The sequence below is a fragment of the Protopterus annectens genome, chromosome 13.part0 (assembly GCF_019279795.1).
Source record: "Protopterus annectens isolate FY-2018-M chromosome 13.part0, PAN1.0, whole genome shotgun sequence".
Lineage (NCBI taxonomy): Eukaryota > Metazoa > Chordata > Ceratodontiformes > Protopteridae > Protopterus > Protopterus annectens.
In genome coordinates, this window is record NC_056747.1 from 154,453,493 (window position 1) to 154,472,646 (window position 19,154).

At 41.0% G+C, this 19,154-nt stretch overlaps 1 protein-coding gene across 1 annotated transcript in view; it reads right to left on the minus strand.

Moving 5' to 3' along the window:
• CPAMD8 (C3 and PZP like alpha-2-macroglobulin domain containing 8) overlaps nt 1-19,154 on the minus strand; it is a 7,231,600-nt gene that overhangs the window by 204,391 nt on the left and 7,008,055 nt on the right. The window contains exon 38 of the mRNA XM_044054766.1: nt 16,447-16,521. Within this exon, the coding sequence (XP_043910701.1) occupies nt 16,447-16,521 (75 nt within the window). The remainder of the gene's footprint in view (nt 1-16,446; nt 16,522-19,154) is intronic.

Sequence of the window (19,154 nt, forward strand, 5' to 3'; positions counted from 1 at the left end):
ACCCCCACCCTAAAAGGAAAGTGTCCATAGTAACTACTGCTACAGGAGGAGATGGAGAGAATGGAGGACCTGTTCACAAGTCTGTGGATGTGATCCACCACTTGATGCGAGTTCTGTACATTGGAGTCAGCCAGAATGGGTGGTGAGAGGGGGATAAATCTGTGACCAGTGAATTGAGAGGTTCCACTGGAGAACCCGCATGTGAAATCTAGACATAAGAGTAAAGGCGAAAGCTGATGCTATAAGCCCTAGACGTTTTAGAATTACCCATGCTGGTGGTAATGGGTCAGGCAGTACTTGGTTAGCTGACTCTCAGATGGAGATAATCCTGTGTTGTGACAGCTTGGCTATTTGTATTGTGATGTCCGGGTGGCATCCAATAAATTCTGTGGCTTGAGTTTCTGTCAAGTAGCTCTTTTGCAGATTGACAGTAATCCCCAAGATGTGAAGTAACTGGAGTAAGAAGTCTTTGAAGAATCTATAGACCCCTGGGTCTGACAAGTTAGGAGCCAATCATATAAGTACAGAAACACCTGGAACCGTTGCAGTCTGAGGTAAGTTGTTACTGCTTCCATGAATTTGGTAAACACCCAGGGGGAGGGTTGTGGTGAATCTGAAGGGCAGAGCTCTAAACTGAAAATGACTGGCTCCCAGCCTGAAATTGAGAAACCTCAAGAAATGCCTGTGCATCCTTACATGATGATAATATGCATCCTGTAGATCTACTGAGCACTTCCAGTCATCTTTCCTTGGTAGAGGTAAAATGGACTGAAAAGTGACCATCTGCAATTTTCTTTGCTTCATGCACTGGTTTAGATGACTTAGGTCCCCTATCTCTTTGGGACTAAAAAGAACCCAGAGTAGACACTGAGCCATATCTGTTTGGTGGGACCTGCTGGATGACTCTTTTTTTCCAACAGCTTTTCAACTTCTTCTGTTGTGAATTCTAGCTGATGGGGTGGCACTAAGGGAATCCCGTTTTTTGCCTGAGGCATGGATATAAATTGTTTTTTATCCTAAACACCCAAGAATCCAAAGCGATGGGCAGTCAGGTTTGAGGGTGGAGGGATAAATGCACCCAAATGTCTCCAGAGTGTGGCAATTGGGCAACCATTCAGGAGTGTTGAAAGGATTTATTAGAAAAGTGTTTTGTGTCTGCCTCTGCCCCTAGGATGAAGTCCATTAAAGTTACACTCTCCTCTGAGGTCCAGGGAGAAGGGGTTTCTGAAGAAGCATCCTGGTTAAAACCTTGCAATTTCCAAAACTACATTTTCTTCCTTCCTCACTGATCCCTGGGGAGGTTTCTCAGAGGAGTAGAGAAGGTTTTCCAATGGCAGAAAGGGTTTTACTGCCCTGTTCACTTTTGGTGAGTGTTTATTTAACCTTTAGACTAGTAAGGTGGCACCATCAAATGGGGGAAATTAATGAAGGATATATTAAAGCCTTCCACAAAATCACACACTCACATGCAGGCATTGTGGAGTATAGCTACATCATCTGCAGCTCCTACCCTGGCTGCTCCGTCAGCTGGATTTGAAAGCATGTTTATGGAAACATCAGAGATGGAAGACAAGGTAAACAGCTGGGATTCTAGTGTCTTCTAGATATCTGCTGGCAAATTACCTGAAAGAGAATTGCTGATCTCCTTGATCAATTCTCTTTGGAATCAAGTAATATGGGCAAAGTAGTTCAGTGCCCTCAAGGAAAAAGTCACTGAAGCGTACAATAATTTTCTAAATCAGGCTAGAGCCCAGGATTCCCTGTTTGAGTGCTGGACAGAGGAGCTCTCTTCAGAAAGTTCTTTGTGGCTATGCTAAGACCATGGCATCTACAAAGGAACCTTTACCAATGAGCTCTGGTCTTTGGTGCAGCAAAAATCTTGTCAGATTTTTTTTTATGTATTGGTTCTACTGTATCTGACTCCTTCCAAATCACTACGCCAACAAATCAGTGAGAGCATGGGGGGCACCAACCAGGAGGTAGAACAGCCAGCTACAATGGTTTCCAGGAATGCAGATTCATCCAGGGAAGGTATATCTGTGGACCAGCCCCTTACTGTTTAACCAATTTCAGAATTTCAACAAAGAAGTCATCTCCAAAGGGGGATCTTGTGGAACCCCACCCTTCATCCAAATCCATGTAGTCTGTGTTGGATTCTGAGGAAGAATCCAAATGCTTCTGTTTGCAAATCTATTTTCTATGAACCTGTCACTGGGAAACATCTGACAATGGGCCTGAATCAGACTGGAATCTCAAAGTGAGAACTTCCCTGAAACACTTGGAAGCTGGCTGTCCCTGTCTACAAGAAAGGGAGAAATAAGATGGAGGCAACTTTTCTCATGATCTTGAGGGAATTCACTGGAAGGCCTTGAAAGTCATGGTGGCCCAGAGAGGAAGGGTTTCCTTATTTACTCTGAAGGTTAAATAAACATTCAACAGAAGTGAATTGGAGCAGAGGAAGTCTGTCTAATGGGGAGGACCCACAGAGATCCAGACTCTCGGACCTATTCCAGCACTGAAACTGACACGGGAGACACAGAGTTGAGATACAATGCCCCAAGAGGAAGAGATGGCTCCAATAGTTTTGTAGTTAAATAATGCCCCCCACCGGAGCTGTGACCTTTAACTTTCATCTCAATCTGATAAGGTCGGTGACAAGACAGGATGACTAATAGGCAAGACTAAAGTGGAAGGCACTATCAGGGTCAATGTTAGTGCTCTGCTGATATTCAGATACAAGGGCATTGGTTCTAAAGTTTGGACCTACAATGGAGTCGTAAAGGTGGGGGGTCAATGGCAGTGTTCATGACTCTACCAAAGGGGGATGGAGCCGAGACGACACCAAGTGGATCTGCGTCCAGTGAAATCTCATAATTTTGTCAGCTTCTGTGGAGCTCCTCAATGAATGAGCAGATCTGGAAAATGCAACCAAGGATTCCCTGGATCGATATAGCATCAGAAAGTGGAGCCAAGGGCTAATAGGCTTAGGACAAAAAAAACTGCTGTAGAGAAGGTGAACAGATCTGACGCTTCAGATCAAAAGACTTTGTGATTTTTGGTGCTGGAACCATAGAGGCTGTAGGGTCCAGACACCATTTCCTGGGTCTCTTGATTCCCTTCTCAGGAGTTTTAGTTTCAAGAGTAGAGTCCTTCCCATTTGGAGCTTCTTTCACGCTGTCTTTATCCTTAGGAGCCGAAGAAGCAGGAAAAGATACTGGCTTGCTTGATGGAGCAGGAAAAAGGCCCTTCAATATCAATTTGTCCCTTCTGCTCTGGACGGCTTTGTGACTGAAGGAAACACAGGCTTCTCAATCTGTTTCCACTGCACCACTCACAGCAATTACATACAAAGGGAGTGGGGGGGGGGGGGTCTTGTGGGAGGAATTTTGTGGCCACATTTGGCATACTTTTTAAAACCTGTCAGCCATTTTTACCTAGAGCAGAATACATGGAAGAAACCAGCCAGCCAACTACTAACCATATGAAAATAGCAACTTTAAACCTTTACCACTATATTAAAACTACACTAAACTACTACATTTTAAAAGGACTTTAACAAGGCCTACAAAAATATACTACAGAAAGTTGTGTGTGTGAGTGTGTGTTTGTGTGTGTATCTATATATATGTACACTGTTTTTAAGATAAGATAGGGGAACTGAAAATGTAAAAGCTAAAGCTAAGCAGAAAAAAAAGGGGGGGGGGGTTCAAATATAGAGATTACTATGTAAATATTTAGGAAAGTGATCAAAAACAATTATACCAGTCTGGAAATTAGAGCAAATGCAACTATTCAGTATAGATGGCAAATGAGATCTGTGGTAATTTGAGGATACTATGGGAATTATGGGTAGGGGAGGAGTCAGTGTCCTGGATCCGAAGGTTTAAAGTTGCTGAGGCTGGATATGAGGAAATGCCAGTTTTGTTGTGGTGTGATTGTCTAGGTAGAGTTTGTGACGATAAACTTTGCCTAATTTAAAGTGTGTTTTCTTTATTGCATTAAGAATGTATGGCTCAGAGGCGAGTTTGTCATCTATTGTAATACGAAGTAGCATGGTTGTTCTTAGTATTCCTATTTCTGTCCTGTCTTCAGAAAAGATTTTGAAATCTATGACTGGTGGTTTTGTAGAGAATAGCTGTGAGGAGGTCAGTAAAATTGTTTGAGGTAGATATTATTGTAGAATCATCGGTGTATTGGATAATATTACCTAGTTGGAAGGCTTTGTGAGGGTCATTGATGAAGATATTGAAGAGTAGTGGTCCCAGAATGGAACACTGAGGGACTCCTATACTGTCTGACAGATAATCAGATTGGACATTATGCCATCTTATTGATTGTTGCCTATTGTTTAGGTATGACGAGAACCATTTGAGGGATTCTGGGGAGCAACCTAGTTTGGTTAGTTGGATTAGAAGTTTAGTATGTGATACTGTGTCAAACGTCTTAGATAGAGCCAGTAAGATTACTTAAATAGGGTGGCCAGCTTGTAAGGCTTTGTTGACAGTATCGGTGAATGAGACCAGGACTGTAATAGTGCTGTGCCCTGGACAGAAACCAGGTTGGGTGGGAGCCAGAAGATCATTATCCATGAGGTACTTGAGTATTTGTGTCTGTACACATTTCTCAAGGATTTTGGATAATGGAGATAGTTTGAGAGGTCATGAGAGTTTCCACCTTTGTGTAGTGGAGTAATAACAGATTTTTTCCATAAATGTGGGACATAACCTAAAAGAGAGCAATTTATAAGAATGCTAACTGGATATGCAATTGCATTTGCTGCTAGTTGTAGATATTCTGGGGGCAGGTTATCAGCGGGCAGAGAGCAGGGATTGAGTTTAAGAGTTTGAATATAAGACATAGCTGAATAGTAAATGAAGGAGTTGTGGGTCGTTTAGAAGATATGTCAGGAATGAGTAATGTGTTCACATTTTGTAAGGAATTATTTATATTTTAGGAGTTTGGGTTTAGGCTTGTTGAGGAGTCTTTGTCTAGCTTTTAAATGGTGGAAATGAGGTGGTTGTTAAAGTCAGGCAAACTTTGGTGTGGAGTGTTTTCGGGTGCAGAGGATGGATTTTGTAAAGTGCCAGGATTAAGTAGAGTGGAGAATGACTTCCAGAATCTTTTTGGATTATTTTGTAACGTAGACAGCTTAGAGGAATAGTATTATTTAAATCTTGTATGACTAGCTTCTTAGCTTTATTTCTGAGTTGTTTGCAATTAATTAATTTTTTGTTTTGTTCAATCTTTTTGCCATGTTTTCCATGCTTTATCTCTATGAAGAAGGCTTTGTTTGGCCCGTTTTGTTAGCCAAGGAGCGTGATTCACTTTTGTAGGCTATTAAGAGTGTCCAGAAAAAGCTTATTAAAGTAATTAACAGCCTCATCTAAGGGGAGTATTTTTAATGGGAGCCAGTTATGAGCTTTTAAAATACGTATGAATTTATTTTGGTCAAAGTGAGTGAGATTCCCAGATGTTTTATAGCAGTGTGTTTTGAGTGTTTGAGGGTGGGTCCTCTGAATGAATGCTGGGAGATGGTCACTTAGTATATTGGGTAAGGTGGCAGAGTTTGACTAATTGTGAGGGTGGGTAACTAATATCCAATCTAAGGTAGATTCTGATCCTGTGGATAGACTGTGCGTATGGGCAGTGACAAGCTGAGTAAAGTCATGTAGGTTTAAACTACTGGCTGGAGAGTTGGAGGTTAGATTTTGCCAATTTATATTTGTGCCTCCAAGGATTATAGTTTAATTTGATATATTCTGGTTAATCCAGGATAGGAATTCCTCTAGAGTGGGAATATTGTGGCCTGGGGGGATATAAACTATTGCAATACTTTTTCTTGTTGCTGTTTATATGAAGAGATGTTAGGACAACTTCTAAATTTCCAAAGATATGGACTGGTTTGGGGGAGGATGTGAGGTTTAGGGTGTTTTGATAGATTAATGCAACACAGCCACCCTTTCTGTTGAGTCTATCGGAGTGAATTATGTTGCAGCCTGGTGGAAGAATTTCAGTGTCTGAAATATGCAGTTTTAGCCATGTTTCAGTTACTGTGACAATGACTGGGTTGTGAATAATTAGCCAGGTGTGAAATTCGGTAATGTTATTACAAATATTGTGTATATTTACTGTTATTAATTGTAGTTGATGGTGTTTTAGATTAGAATTGGGTATGAGGTGTAGTTTAGACCAGGGATGGGGTGGATGTACCCATATTGAGTTAGTGAGAGAAAAAAGTGAATAATAGCATAGTTATGATTTCTCCTTGGGAGGGGTCTGGGATGTTATGTGTGGCAAAGTTTTAAGTTTGGAGCTGGTAGGGAGTAGTTTTGTTTGGGTGAGATTATGGGTACAGGTTATGAATAATGAAGGTGAGATGTTAGAGCAACTTTCACTGTTGTTATATAATGGAGAGGTAATCTTATTTTGATATATAAATGTGTGAATAACGATAGACTTACAGCAGACTTAGAAATAGTAATTAAGGAACACAAAGGAAACTAGGAATAAGCAGCTATTTATTGAGGTACCTAGGTTTAAAACAGAACAAATGAGATCTATGGTGGAATGCTCCACCACTCCATACTAGAAGTTGGGTAATTTATATGACTTTAAGAGGGGTCTGAATAACTGGCCGGATATGACTCAACATTAATTAGCGGCACTCTGTTTGAAGGCATAAAGGTTGATATGTATTTAGTATACCATGCTTTGAGTTTGAATATTTTGAACATTGAACACTGATGCAAGTATCCTGTACATATTTTGTAAAAAGCTGTCTTCAAATATGTCTAGGTTATAAATTATCTTCTCTTAGCTTGCATTCCTTGAAATATGTCTAATATACAACTAATTTCTATTTAATTCTTGATTCAATAAAAGATATGACAACTTCAAATAAAACTTTCAGGCAACTTCTCAACATTCTTTAAATGCCACTGGAGGCAAGGCTGTCACACACAAGCACTTATTATACCAAAATGTTTGTCAGAAACAAGCATTACATGCACAAGACAGAGTATGGGCAACACACAGATCCACAAATACTGAGAGACTCTTAAATATAATCTTCCCAAATCACAAAGATCTCCCAAATGTGGCACTCACAAAATGCAACCTCAAAAACACTCATGCAAAACAACACCCAAAATTATACATACAGAATCTCAACCTCAAGGCCCATAAGACACCCAACCACACAACTCAATATCTTGGTCATAGCAGATCTTTAAGGAGAGTAACAATAATCATACAGATTATTATATTCATAAAGTAGCATAAAGTATTCCAAGAAGTAAGCCAACATGGGAATGGAGGAAGAAGATTCTACCAGTAGGAATGGCTACAATTAAGGATACAGACAATAGGCAGGAGGGGGCTAGAATTTATTATAGAAAACTAGCAAAGGAACCAAGGTATTGGGAGCAAATAACTAGACAGGGAAAGGTAACAGAATGGGAAGATGCCAAGAATTTATTTGGACCACAGGTTAAAGATTGCTTATACTATATCAATCTTTGATACGGAAGGCAAAGAGAAAGAAATAGGAGGGGTCCTGAACAAAAGACCTTTACTGGCAGAGTTTTTAGTATAATCTAGAACATAAGTTGCCGTTAAAAAAGGAATAATTGGTACAGCATATAAAAAGTACAGTTTTGTACCTACCATAAATGTAGATGTCCGATAGACATGCAACTGCAGTCATAACATGTGGGTTGTCCTGCCTCAGCCAGCCCTCGGTCGGCCGGATTCCAAAGTCTGGGTCCGACGTCGGCTGATGTCGCATTTCTCTCCGACGTCAGAGCGGCTGGAGTACATAAGCATCAGCCGACGCCATTTTCTTCAGTGTTTCTTGCCCCAGATGCCAGGTGCCCTCCAAGGAAGGCTGTAATCAAATTGGAAGACAAAAACAGGATTCCAAACAAATAAATGAGCAATAAAACAAATACACCATAACAGATATCCCCAGCTAAGAGAAACAGGGATAGGAGTGGACCCTAGGCATAGAGGGGTATGGAGGGAGGGAAAATCCGACTGCAGTTGCATGTCTATCGGACATCTACATTTATGGTAGGTACAAAACTGTACTATGTCCTTCAAGAATGCAACTGCAGTCATAACATGTGGGTAGAATACCATAGCTTAGCTGGGGGAGGAGGAATGCTCTAGGAAAAAGAAGGTGTGGCAATCAAACCCTGCAGGACTGCCGAAGCAAAGCCTGCTCTGGATCTGGAGTATAGAGGGAGATTGTAGTGTTTGGAGAATGTGTGCACGGAGCTCCATGTAGCAGCTTCTAGAATGTCCTTGGTAGGCACCCCTCTTAAGAATGCTGTAGAGGTGGCTGTAGCTCTAGTGGAATGTGGCCTGACATTGGCTGGAACAGTCTTTCCATGAAAGGAATAACAGAATCTGATGCAATGTCCAATCCATTTAGAAATAGTCTGTTTTGAAATTGCTTTTCCTTGGACTGCAGGGGCGTAAGCTACAAAAAGTTGTTCAGACTTCCTACTGGCCTTGGTTCTGTCCAGGTAGTATCGAAGTTGTCTGTGAATGTCCAAGGTATGCAACAGTCTTTCCCCCTTATTCTCAGGATTGGGGAAGAAGGCAGGCAGATGAATGGCTTGATTTAAAGAAACCCTAGATACCACATTTGGCATAAAAGTAGGGTTGGTCCTTAATGAAACCCTGTCTCTGTGAAAAATAATAAAGGGTGGTATTGCCATTAGGGCCTGTAACTCCGAAACCCTTCTTGCTGAGGTAATTGCCAACAGGAAAGCTGTCTTCCATGAGAGAAATTGTAAGTCAACTGAAGCTGCAGGCTCAAATGGAGGTAGAGTCAGTTTTTCTAGAACAAAATTGAGGTCCAAGGCTGGCACTGGGGCCTTTCTTGGTGGCTTAATGTTCTTGATTCCCCTGAGGAATTGCCTTAGTAAAGGGTGAGAAAAAACAGGAGGATCAGTGTTGTTTCTAGCTGAAATAGCAGATGCATGTATCTTTATGGAAGAATATGAGAGGCCGTTCTTTAACATATCTGCCAAATATTCCAAGATGAGTGGGATGTTCAACAATGATGCATCATGTCCCTTGCTGGTATTCCAATTGCTGAATCTTTTCCACTTTGCTAAGTAAACCTTTCTGGTGGATGGTCTGCGAGCCTCTGTTAGTATCCGCTGAACTTCCTTGGAGAGAGATAAGCTGAATTTATTTATGGGATCTCCCAGTCTGTTAGTTGCATGTCTGAAGATTTGGATGCAGTGTTTCGAAATTGTGTTGAGTCAAAAGTAGAGGCCACTGGGGAAGGGTCCACCTCCTGGTGTGACATATGCTCCGTAGTAGTGGGTACCAGTGTTGTCTTGGCCAGTCCGGAGCTATTATGATTCCCTTGGGTTTCTCTGCTTTGATCTTTAGTAATACTGAGGTCATCAGTGGCAGAGGTGGGAATGCATAGATTGCTAGGGAGTTCCAATTGAATGAGAGGGCATCTGTTTTCCAAGCTTTTGGATGGTATGTCCTTGTGCAGAATTTTGGTAGAAGATGGTTGAGGTGGGAGGCAAATAGGTCCACTTCTGGCTTGCCCCATGTCGAAGTGAGTTGTCTGAAGGCCTTCGGATGTAACCTCCACTCGTGTGGATCTGTGAAATTCCTGCTTAGGCTGTCCGCCAACACATTGCCTTTTCCTGGAACAAACTGGGATTGTAACTGGATGTTTAGGCTCAGTGATTTCTCCCAAAGCTGCATTGTCATTCTGCAAAGGGGGTAAGAGTGGGTGCCCCCTTGCTTGTTTATGTACCACATCACCGTGGTGTTGTCTGTCCGTATCAGTAAATGGCCTTGCTGGAGTTGGTGTTGAAAGGCCTCGATGGCATGCATTACTGCCAGCATTTCCTTTTGGTTTATATGCAGATGTGTTTCCTTTGGAGACCATTGTCCTTGTATACACCTGCCTTCCATGTGCGCCCCCCATCCAAGGTCTGAGGCGTCTGTAGTCATGGTCTGTGTTATCTGTGTTTTTTTAAATGAAATACCTGTGTTTGCCTGGCTCACCGAGGCCCACCATAGGAATTCCTTTTGTAGGCATGGAATGAGTGGTATGATTGTCTCCAAGTTGTTGCTGTGTTGAGACCAAATGCTCTTTAGGTACCATTGAAGCTTTCTCATGTGTAGTCTTGCTAATGGAACCAGGAGAATGCAGGATGCCATGTAACCCAGGGCCTGTAGGAATCTCCTTGCAGTCATCTGGGTGAGTTTTGCTAAACCTTTGAAATAATGAGTTAACTTCTCTTGCTTGTCTTCTGTCAGGTAAGCCATCTGAGAGGCTGTGTCTAGTTTGGCTCCTAAGAAGATTATTTGCTGGGATGGCTGCAGTCTTGACTTTTGGAAGTTGACTGTGTATCCCAGAGCTTGAAGTAATCGTATGACATAATCCAGGTTTTTTGTCAACATCAATTTGTCGTCCGCTTGTATGAGGCAGTCGTCCAGGTACAGGTAAATTTGTATCCCCTGGAGCCTGCAATGAGCAATTACTGAAGCCAGGCATTTTGTGAATACTGTGGGTGCAGTAGATAAGCCAAATGGCAAAGCTGAGAATTGATAATGCTCTGGCCCTGCAGGAAATCTGAGGTATCTTCTGCAGCTGTGTCTGATAGGGACATGCAGGTATGCCTCCTTGAGGTCCAGAGTAATCAGCCACGACCCCTTGCCCAGCATGGGAAGGAGTTGCTGTAGAGTTAGCATTTTGAACTTTGGTACTATGAGAAAGGTGTTTAATGCGGACAAGTCCAGTATTGGTCTCCATTGAGATTCTTTTCTTGGAACAAGGAACAGTCTTGAGTCAAACCCCTGGTCTTGTTCTTGTTGTGGAACTCTTTCTATTTCTTTCATCCGAGTCAGCAGAGTGATTAGCCTCTGCCCTCTGATTTTGTGGTAGGTTTGGCATGCCTTGTTTTCTTGGTAAGGTATGAAAATGAAACCTGTACCCTCGGTCTATAATGTCCAAAATTCATTTGTCCTTTGTCAGTCTGTGCCAGTTTTCTGCAAACAGAGATAACTTCCCGCCCAAGGGAGCTTCTAGTTGTTCCCTGGTAGGCGGTAGTAGAGTAAAGTCATTGAGATTGTGGTTGTGTGGCAGGTGAAACCCCTGCGTCACTTCTTTGGTTTCCTGGCTGCCATTGTCATCCCCTGTAAGGGCCTCTGTATTGGCCTCTTCCTTGGCCACGTCTGTTCTTACCCCTTTGAAACTTTTCTGGATTAGGAAATGACCAGTTTTTTGAAGGCCAATTCCTACTGAATCTGGGGGGGTTGAACCTGGAGGAAATCTTTCACTGTCTGAACTGATTTTGCTTTTTCTTCGATGGTCTTTAACACATCCTTGGCATTTGCACCAAAAAGCTTGTTCTTTTCCAAAGGTGCATCCAGAAGTTTTGCTTTTACATGATCTGGTAGAGGTTGATCTTTTAACCAAGCATGTCTACGAACGACTGCCCCTGTCATAGCTGCCCTACATGAAGCTTCCAGTGCATCATATCCACACTGCAGGAAGTGATTGCTTACTAGCTGAGTGTTATGTACAGCTTCCTGCAAAGTCTTCCTGTCTAAAGGATCAGGAGTGGCTAATGTTTTTTGTAAATCTTCTAACAGATAATCCTGATATTGTAACATATGAAAAAGGCAATTTAAAGCTCTCATAGATAAGGTAGTGGATGTATAAACCTTTTTGCCCCATCTCTCTAATGACCTAGCTTCCCTGTTGGAGGGCAAAGGATTTTTCAAGGTGGAGGCTGAAACTCCTTTAGGCCCCTGTGAAATAGTTTCCAAATCAGCAGTATGGGCCCTGAATAAATGGGAATGAGTTTCTGGGACCCTGTAATACCTGTCTGGCTTGGCTGGAGCAGGAGGAAGAGAATCAGGGGTAGCACTAGAGTCAGAGTACAAATCATCCAGAACATCAAGTACAGGAGGAATAGCTAAGGGCCTGTGCTGAGGCTTCTTAAGGAAAGTCCTAAGGCGTTTCCTAGAATCAGAATATTCCTGACCTTGCCACTTGAAATGTTCCCTCATGGTGTGCAGAACTTCCCCAAAAGAAATATCCTCAGGAGGGGAGGCCGAGGGGATGGAATCTTCTGCATCCGAGTCCTCATAGGTCTGAAAGAGTTCTTCCTGGCTATCAGAGTGGACAGAGCCCTCAGAATCTTCATCTGAAGGAGTAGGGTCAGAGGGTTCAACCCGGGGCCTTTTATCAGGAGGTGGCTGGGATCCTCTCTCAGGATGGGCCTGTGAACCTCTAATCATGGAAATTAAATCAGCAGCCATGGACATAATTTGTGTCTCTGGAGTCGGCTGAGGTAAGGATTTAGTAGTAATATGCTTTGTTTTGCTGGCTGCCTTAGCCCTAGTGTAGGCCTTAATAGACATGGCCATAGGGGGCCTGGCAGCTCCACGTGCAGGAGTGACCTTGTCTACAGCAATGGTCTCGGGCATTTCCTCGGTTTCGGTATCCGGAGGAAAAACTATAACTGGCGTCGGAGTAATGTCTGGAATCGGAGTCGTCGGTAATGCGGTGTCTTCTGTTCGGAGCGGTGGAGAGACCGTCTCAGAGGGAACCGGAGCACTCGCGGTAGGTTTTGGTGTGGAGTCGGTAGTAGACGTGGGCCGAGGATGTCGGTCCCGGTCTTTTCGCTTTTTGGGAGTTTGCGATGTCGGGAGATCCGACGGCATGGTGTAAGCAAAATTATCGCCGAAGAAATCTTCAGCGAACTCCGCCCGGCGCCTGAGAGTGCGCTTGTTGAAGCGAGCACAGGCTACACAGGCCGAGACGTCGTGGTCTGGGCCCAGGCAAGGGAGACAGTAAGAGTGGAAATCCTTATGAGGTATTTGTTTACCACAAGAAATACAATTGTTAACTTTTTCAGTAATTTCTGACATCGGCTGAGGCAAGAAAAGATCCCCAACGGGGTACTTAGCTTTTTTGATGACTTCGGTATCGTAGAATACAGGAGCTGACCGACCAGCACTTGCGAACTGCTTCTGCTTCGGGCACCGCGCGGCAAGAAAGACTGGAGAAAATGGCGTCGGACCCAGACTTTGGAATCCGGCCGACCAAGGGCTGCCTGAGGCAGGACAACCCACATGTTATGACTGCAGTTGCATTCTTGAAGGACATCATTGCATGATAACTATAAGAATCAATCAGAAGAGGTTTGAAAAGATTGGGAAGAGAAATTGGATAAGCAATTCACAATAAACAATGGGGGATATATATATGTCTTCCAAATATGCAACAAAATCTAGAAGATTTAGGATTTTTGCTTGAAAATGTTTACATAGATATTTTTATACCCCAAGTGGACTCCAGATATTTTTTCCTCAGTTAGTAAATGTTGGAGGTGTGATGTGTAAGAAAAAGGTAATTGGGAACATATTTTCTGGGAGTGTAATTAGTTGGCAGACGTTAACGATTCCCTGCAGACTACTCTGTCAGAGATACCGGGTGAGCAAATTGGGGTAACAAGGAAAATTATTTTTCTGAACTATGACACAGAATTGGAATTGCCTAGACATAATTAGGCCTTGCTGAGTCTAATTATGGTGGCTGGCAAAAAAGCAATTACTAGAAAATGAAAATCAGAGCCTAAACCAACAGTACTAGCAGTAGTGAATATGTTAACAGAGTTAAAAAAACTGGAATTGGAATCTTTAAAAAAGGGTAGGAACAAACTACATAGGAAAAAAAATGGGAACTGTGGGAAGAATACATACAGGGGATTAATGAGGTTTAAAAGATGGCAGGGCATGAATGAGCTATGTAATGTTTGACTGACAAAGATTGGGTAGAGTATAAGTGATGTATAATGAAGTTGGATTATGTCAATATGGTTTATTTTCATTTATATAAATGTATGACTGCCTATGTCATAAGTGATAGTTTAATAAAGATGTTTCTTGTTTAAAAAACATAGTAAAAAGCACTTTAAAACTCTATGCCAACCCCTAAAATTAAAATAAATATAATTTCTCCTGAGAAAAAAATGTTTTATGTTACTTTACACCACTTTTAAAGCGACTATTAAAACATACCTTTAAAATAACTTTCCTGAAGAGGAAAGTAGTAAAACATCAACACAAGTGAGAAAAGTTTACCCAGCAAAGGAAAAAACAATCTGACTGTTGATTCTTGAAAGACTCAGAGTAGCGTACTCTTCAACAATAGTAAAGCTTGGTAGGGCTTTGCACCCATACTTGCCTTTTAGTCATCTGGAGCTGCCTGATAGCCTGGGCTCATGGAAGGTGTCCTAAAGGTTTGGAAGTTGGCCGGCTGTTATATCCTTGGCAGGCTATAATCCATATAGCTAAGGCTCCTGCTGCAGTGATCAATGTGATGAACACTGAATGATTCCGGAGGGTACTCATTGAGGTATGGAGAGAATGCTTTTCTCAGATGACAACAAAGTAGGTATTCTAGTGCTAGTGTACAGGTATAAAGGGGACATTTTTAAGTTCGGGCTTTACAAAGGTATCAAACTAATGTAATCTTGCACGAAAGTGCTGGAGATGATAACTGACAAATAAATATGCAGAGTAGCAGAAAATAAGAAAGCAGATGCGCAGTTCAGATTCACATCAGAATGTAGTACAACCAACCAAATGTTTGCAATAAGGCAAAGTGAAGAAGAAGCTAGACACGAGGGAAAAAGTTCAACTGAGCATTCCTACACTTGAAAACAAAGGACAAGGTCACAAGAAAGTTGACTTGGACAGTCCTGTGACAGTTTGAAGTCATGGAAACACTGCTAGAATTACTGCAGACTATGTACAACGACCCAGTGACACAAGCACTTACAATACTCAGACTCAGAGACATTTTCAGTTGGAGTGAGTATGCATCAGGTTTCAGCTCTGACCCTACTAATGTTCATATTGGTGACTGGCAACATTAGCAAACAGGATCAATGGAGACAGATCAATAAAGATGGTATATGCAGATGATGTGACATTACAGGAAGATTCTAAACAGGAACTTCAGCAAATGACAGGAGACTGAAATAAAAAAGTGAAAGTACATGACATGAAACTCACAGAGAGAGTACACACAAGACAGCTGTCATGGCAGCAAAAGCAGGAAATTAGAAGAAACTGAACATGAAGGTAGAAGGAAAACAGTGGCATGTGTGAATGGATTTATGTATCTTTGTGGGGAAATTGAGGAAAAGGAATGTCTGAATGAGGGAGTCGAGGCTATTATCAGAGGAGCTGCACCTAACTAGCACAGAGGTTCAAGGTGAAGTGTGTGCCAAAGATGTGAGAAGTAAGGTGTACAAGACAGTCTTACTATCAGTGCTTCTGTAATGCGCATCAACCTGGCCAGTGAAAGAACAGCAACTGAAAAATCCTGATGTGATGGAGATGAGATGGGCAGCAGAATTCACACCTTGAAACAGATGAAGAAATGAGGACATCAGACCAGAAGCCAAAGTAGCCTTAGTTGCAGAGAATGTCAAGAACAACAGATTATACTGGTGCTTTCAGAAGTACAGGAAAGGAGAAGACGATTTAGTGAATATGATTTAGGAGAGACAGGAAGAAGGCAATCACAAACAACAGTGTCTTCCAAGAGATGATGTACTGAATGAAAGAATGAAGGACGACCTATGACAGACATGAACATCGAAAAAGACAGAAGAGTTGCACTGACTTAGAAGAGATGATGACAGTTGATTTGACACCCAGACTCCATGCAGAAAAATGGGAAAAAGAGGACAGATGATGATACCAATTTCCTGTTTATCAATACATTGCAGCACACAGTTGCATGTAAATGCATTACTGCTTCTAATACTTTTATGAAAATTACTGTGTTATGTGTTTCTTAGATGATAATTAAGCCATGATGACAAACTGCAAATTAAAAGAGAACAGAATGTTCACACAAAACATTACCTTAGTCAGGATTATCTGTAATACATTTTTAATGAATGTTGTTTTCTAGAGTTTACATTTCTCTACAGCTCTTGGGCATCCATGGTGGTGCAGCAGTCAGCATTGCCGCCTCAAAGCAAGAGGTTCTCTGGTTCAATTCCTGGCTGGGGTGCCTTCTGTGCGGAGTTTGCATGTCCTCCCTGTGGTCACGTGGGTTTCCTCCGGTTGCTCCGGTTTTCTCACACATCCCAAAGACATTCTGTACATGGACTGGACACTCTAAATTGGCCCTAGGCATGAGTGTGTGTGTGTGTGTGTGTGTGTGTGTGTGTGTGTGTGTGTGTGTGTGTGTGTGTGTGTGTGCGTGTGTGTGTGCCTTCTGTGGAAGGTTGGGCATCGGGCTGGGAACTCAACACTGTAAAACTCTGCTGCCAATCATGAGCAGACAGGTGATCCATTGTGGCGACCCCTAACAAAAGCCGAAAGAAGAAGACATTTCTCTACAGCTCTTCTCTGTAAAATAAATGTACATACCTGGTTCAGCTGAAACAGCTGGGATCTTTAACGCTTCAGAACCTTTTTGATTTTTTGCCAGTGACTGGGTGGCTTCTAGATCGACAAAAAAATCAGTATAGTTAATTAAAATACAAGACAAATGCAGTCTATTAAAGTCCACAAAAATGCTATGCTTTCCTGTGAGTTATACTTATTAATTATAATTACTTAGTTTTCTAATACTTTTTATAAAATGTTATTAAGTCAGACAAAAATGAATACAGACTAGGGGAAAAACATGACGTGTGATAACTGAGACCATTCATGAATGGTTTTGACATTGCAGCCAAGGATTTGAATGTTGGCAAAGTTCATTGGCGGTCATTAGTAAAGATACTGGGAATAAAAAATTAGTATGGAACATTTTATTTTATTTATTTTTATTTATTTTATATTTGTTTATCAGAAAAGTCCCACTGGACAAAGTCCTTTTTCAGCATAGATCCGGGGAGAAAAGCTCCACATTTACAACATAGATACAGAGTCAAACATAAAAGTGTTGACATACATATTTACATCAAAAATAACAGACATTATGTACAAAGATTGAGTCAAACATAAAAGTGCATACATATGTGTGTGTGTGTGTGTGTGTATATATAAATATATATATATATATATATATATATGTATATGTCTACTTCATTTGATCGACAGACCATTTGGTCGAAATTTCATTTGATTGAAAACCAGTATTCAAAGCATAAAACTGGGATTTGTCCCCCTCCCCCAATGTCGTGCAACCCTGGAGTTGGTATATATAGTTAGGGGGTGTGTGGGGGGCGAAGCCCCCCCACCTTTCATTTAAAATGTGTACTTTTTGTTTTATTTTCTTCTTTCAAAGGAAACTAGATGGGGGGCTTCACACCCCACCAACTATATATACCAACTCCAGGGTGGCATGACATTGGGGAGGGGGACAAATCCCAGTTTTATGCTTTAAATACTGGTTTTCGACAAAATGGGTTTTGATCAAATGAAGTAGGCCCATATATATATATATATATATATATATATATATATATATATATATATATATATATATATACACACACACATAAACTCTAGCCATTGATGTAGTTTCAATTGTTTCAAAAACTTATGCCTGGCAAGCCGGTACGTAAAAATCAACTGCCAATCATTAGCGGACCGGAGTTCCGCTGTGGCGACCCCTAACTGGGAAAAGCCGAAAGACACAAAAAACTGTACTTAAAAGTATAATTACAAACAGATATGTTTTTTTCCAGTAGAGGGCCTGGCAGAGAACTCATTATTTGCAACATAGTATGCTTACATAGAGTACTATATAAAAAGTGTTTACACTACAATTTTTTTTATCATTCATAAGACTTCAGTACCTAGTATATCTAGCACTACCTAGTGTAGGTAGGTTTAATAGCTAGCAAAATTGTCACATTTTCCAATAATCTATCACAAGGTTAGACAAGAACCAATACTACCAGGAGTAAAATACACAGTTACAACCTATTAGTGAATATTTGCAAACTGTGACTAAGCAATTACATTGGGTGTTTGTTATTGCCTACTAGAAGCAATACTAGAATAAGAAGAGACAAGAATTAAGGGTCACTGCATCCTTAGCCTATGTCGATCTCGAATGGAATAAATACTGTGCATCTTGGAAAGTATTTAAAGGAAAACCTATTTTGGAAAGTACTATGGTACGCCTGGGATACAGTGGTAAACAAAACAGGCAAGGTAAGATGATGGAAGTAGGTTGTAAGAGGGAAAATCAGAGACATGGTAAGTTGGTACAAGCATATTATTAGAGTCAACAAGAAAATATAATATCTTGGAAAGTGTGGGCAAAGGATGATACTGATGTGATGTTCTTCCGGAGATGCAGAATTCAGATAATTTCATCAATGAATGTGAAATAAAAACTGAGCCCGTAACAAGAACGGTCACTGATAATACCTATAGAAGGGCATATTATAGGGCTGATTATACGTCTATAAACATACAACAAAGGGAATGGGATTTGGAGAGGAAAATTGCAGACAACACAAATCAGCAATTCATAGGAATATATTTTATCAGATTATTAACGAATGAATAGACCAACATATATCCCCAGTATTTCTGGAAGATATGAATGCTTTAAATGCTCATTGTCGACAAATGAGTTATATAACAGTTTAAAGAAAAAGAAGAATCTATGGAGAGTTTAGAAGAAGTCCCATTTAGACTAATAACAAGATTTGTTAAGGCCAGAGTTTATTATAGAAAGTTGCTGCAGTATTAAAGACGAGACTATAAAAACAATTTGGAAGAGCATACATCTAATTACCAAAAGACATTATATAAACACATTCAGCTATCAGTATTCTAAAGATACGATGTTCATATAACTAATTCTACTTTTCTAGCTATTACTTTTGTTGAAAAATTATGTAACATTTTTATTAATAAAGACTACCAAAATAGAAAGATATGATATTCAATTCAGAAGAATGTCTACATATAACAGAAGTAGCTGTAACATTGGCCATTAAGCCATAGTGAGATGGATTGAATAGTTTATTTCTTACAAATATCAGACATCAAATAACTGCATTCTTGCTGTATTTGTTTCAGCAGTCATTAAGAAAAGGATTGTACCTGAGATTTGGAAAGATGCTGCAATTGTTCCAACCCATAAGAAGGGCACCTTCACTTTGGCAGAC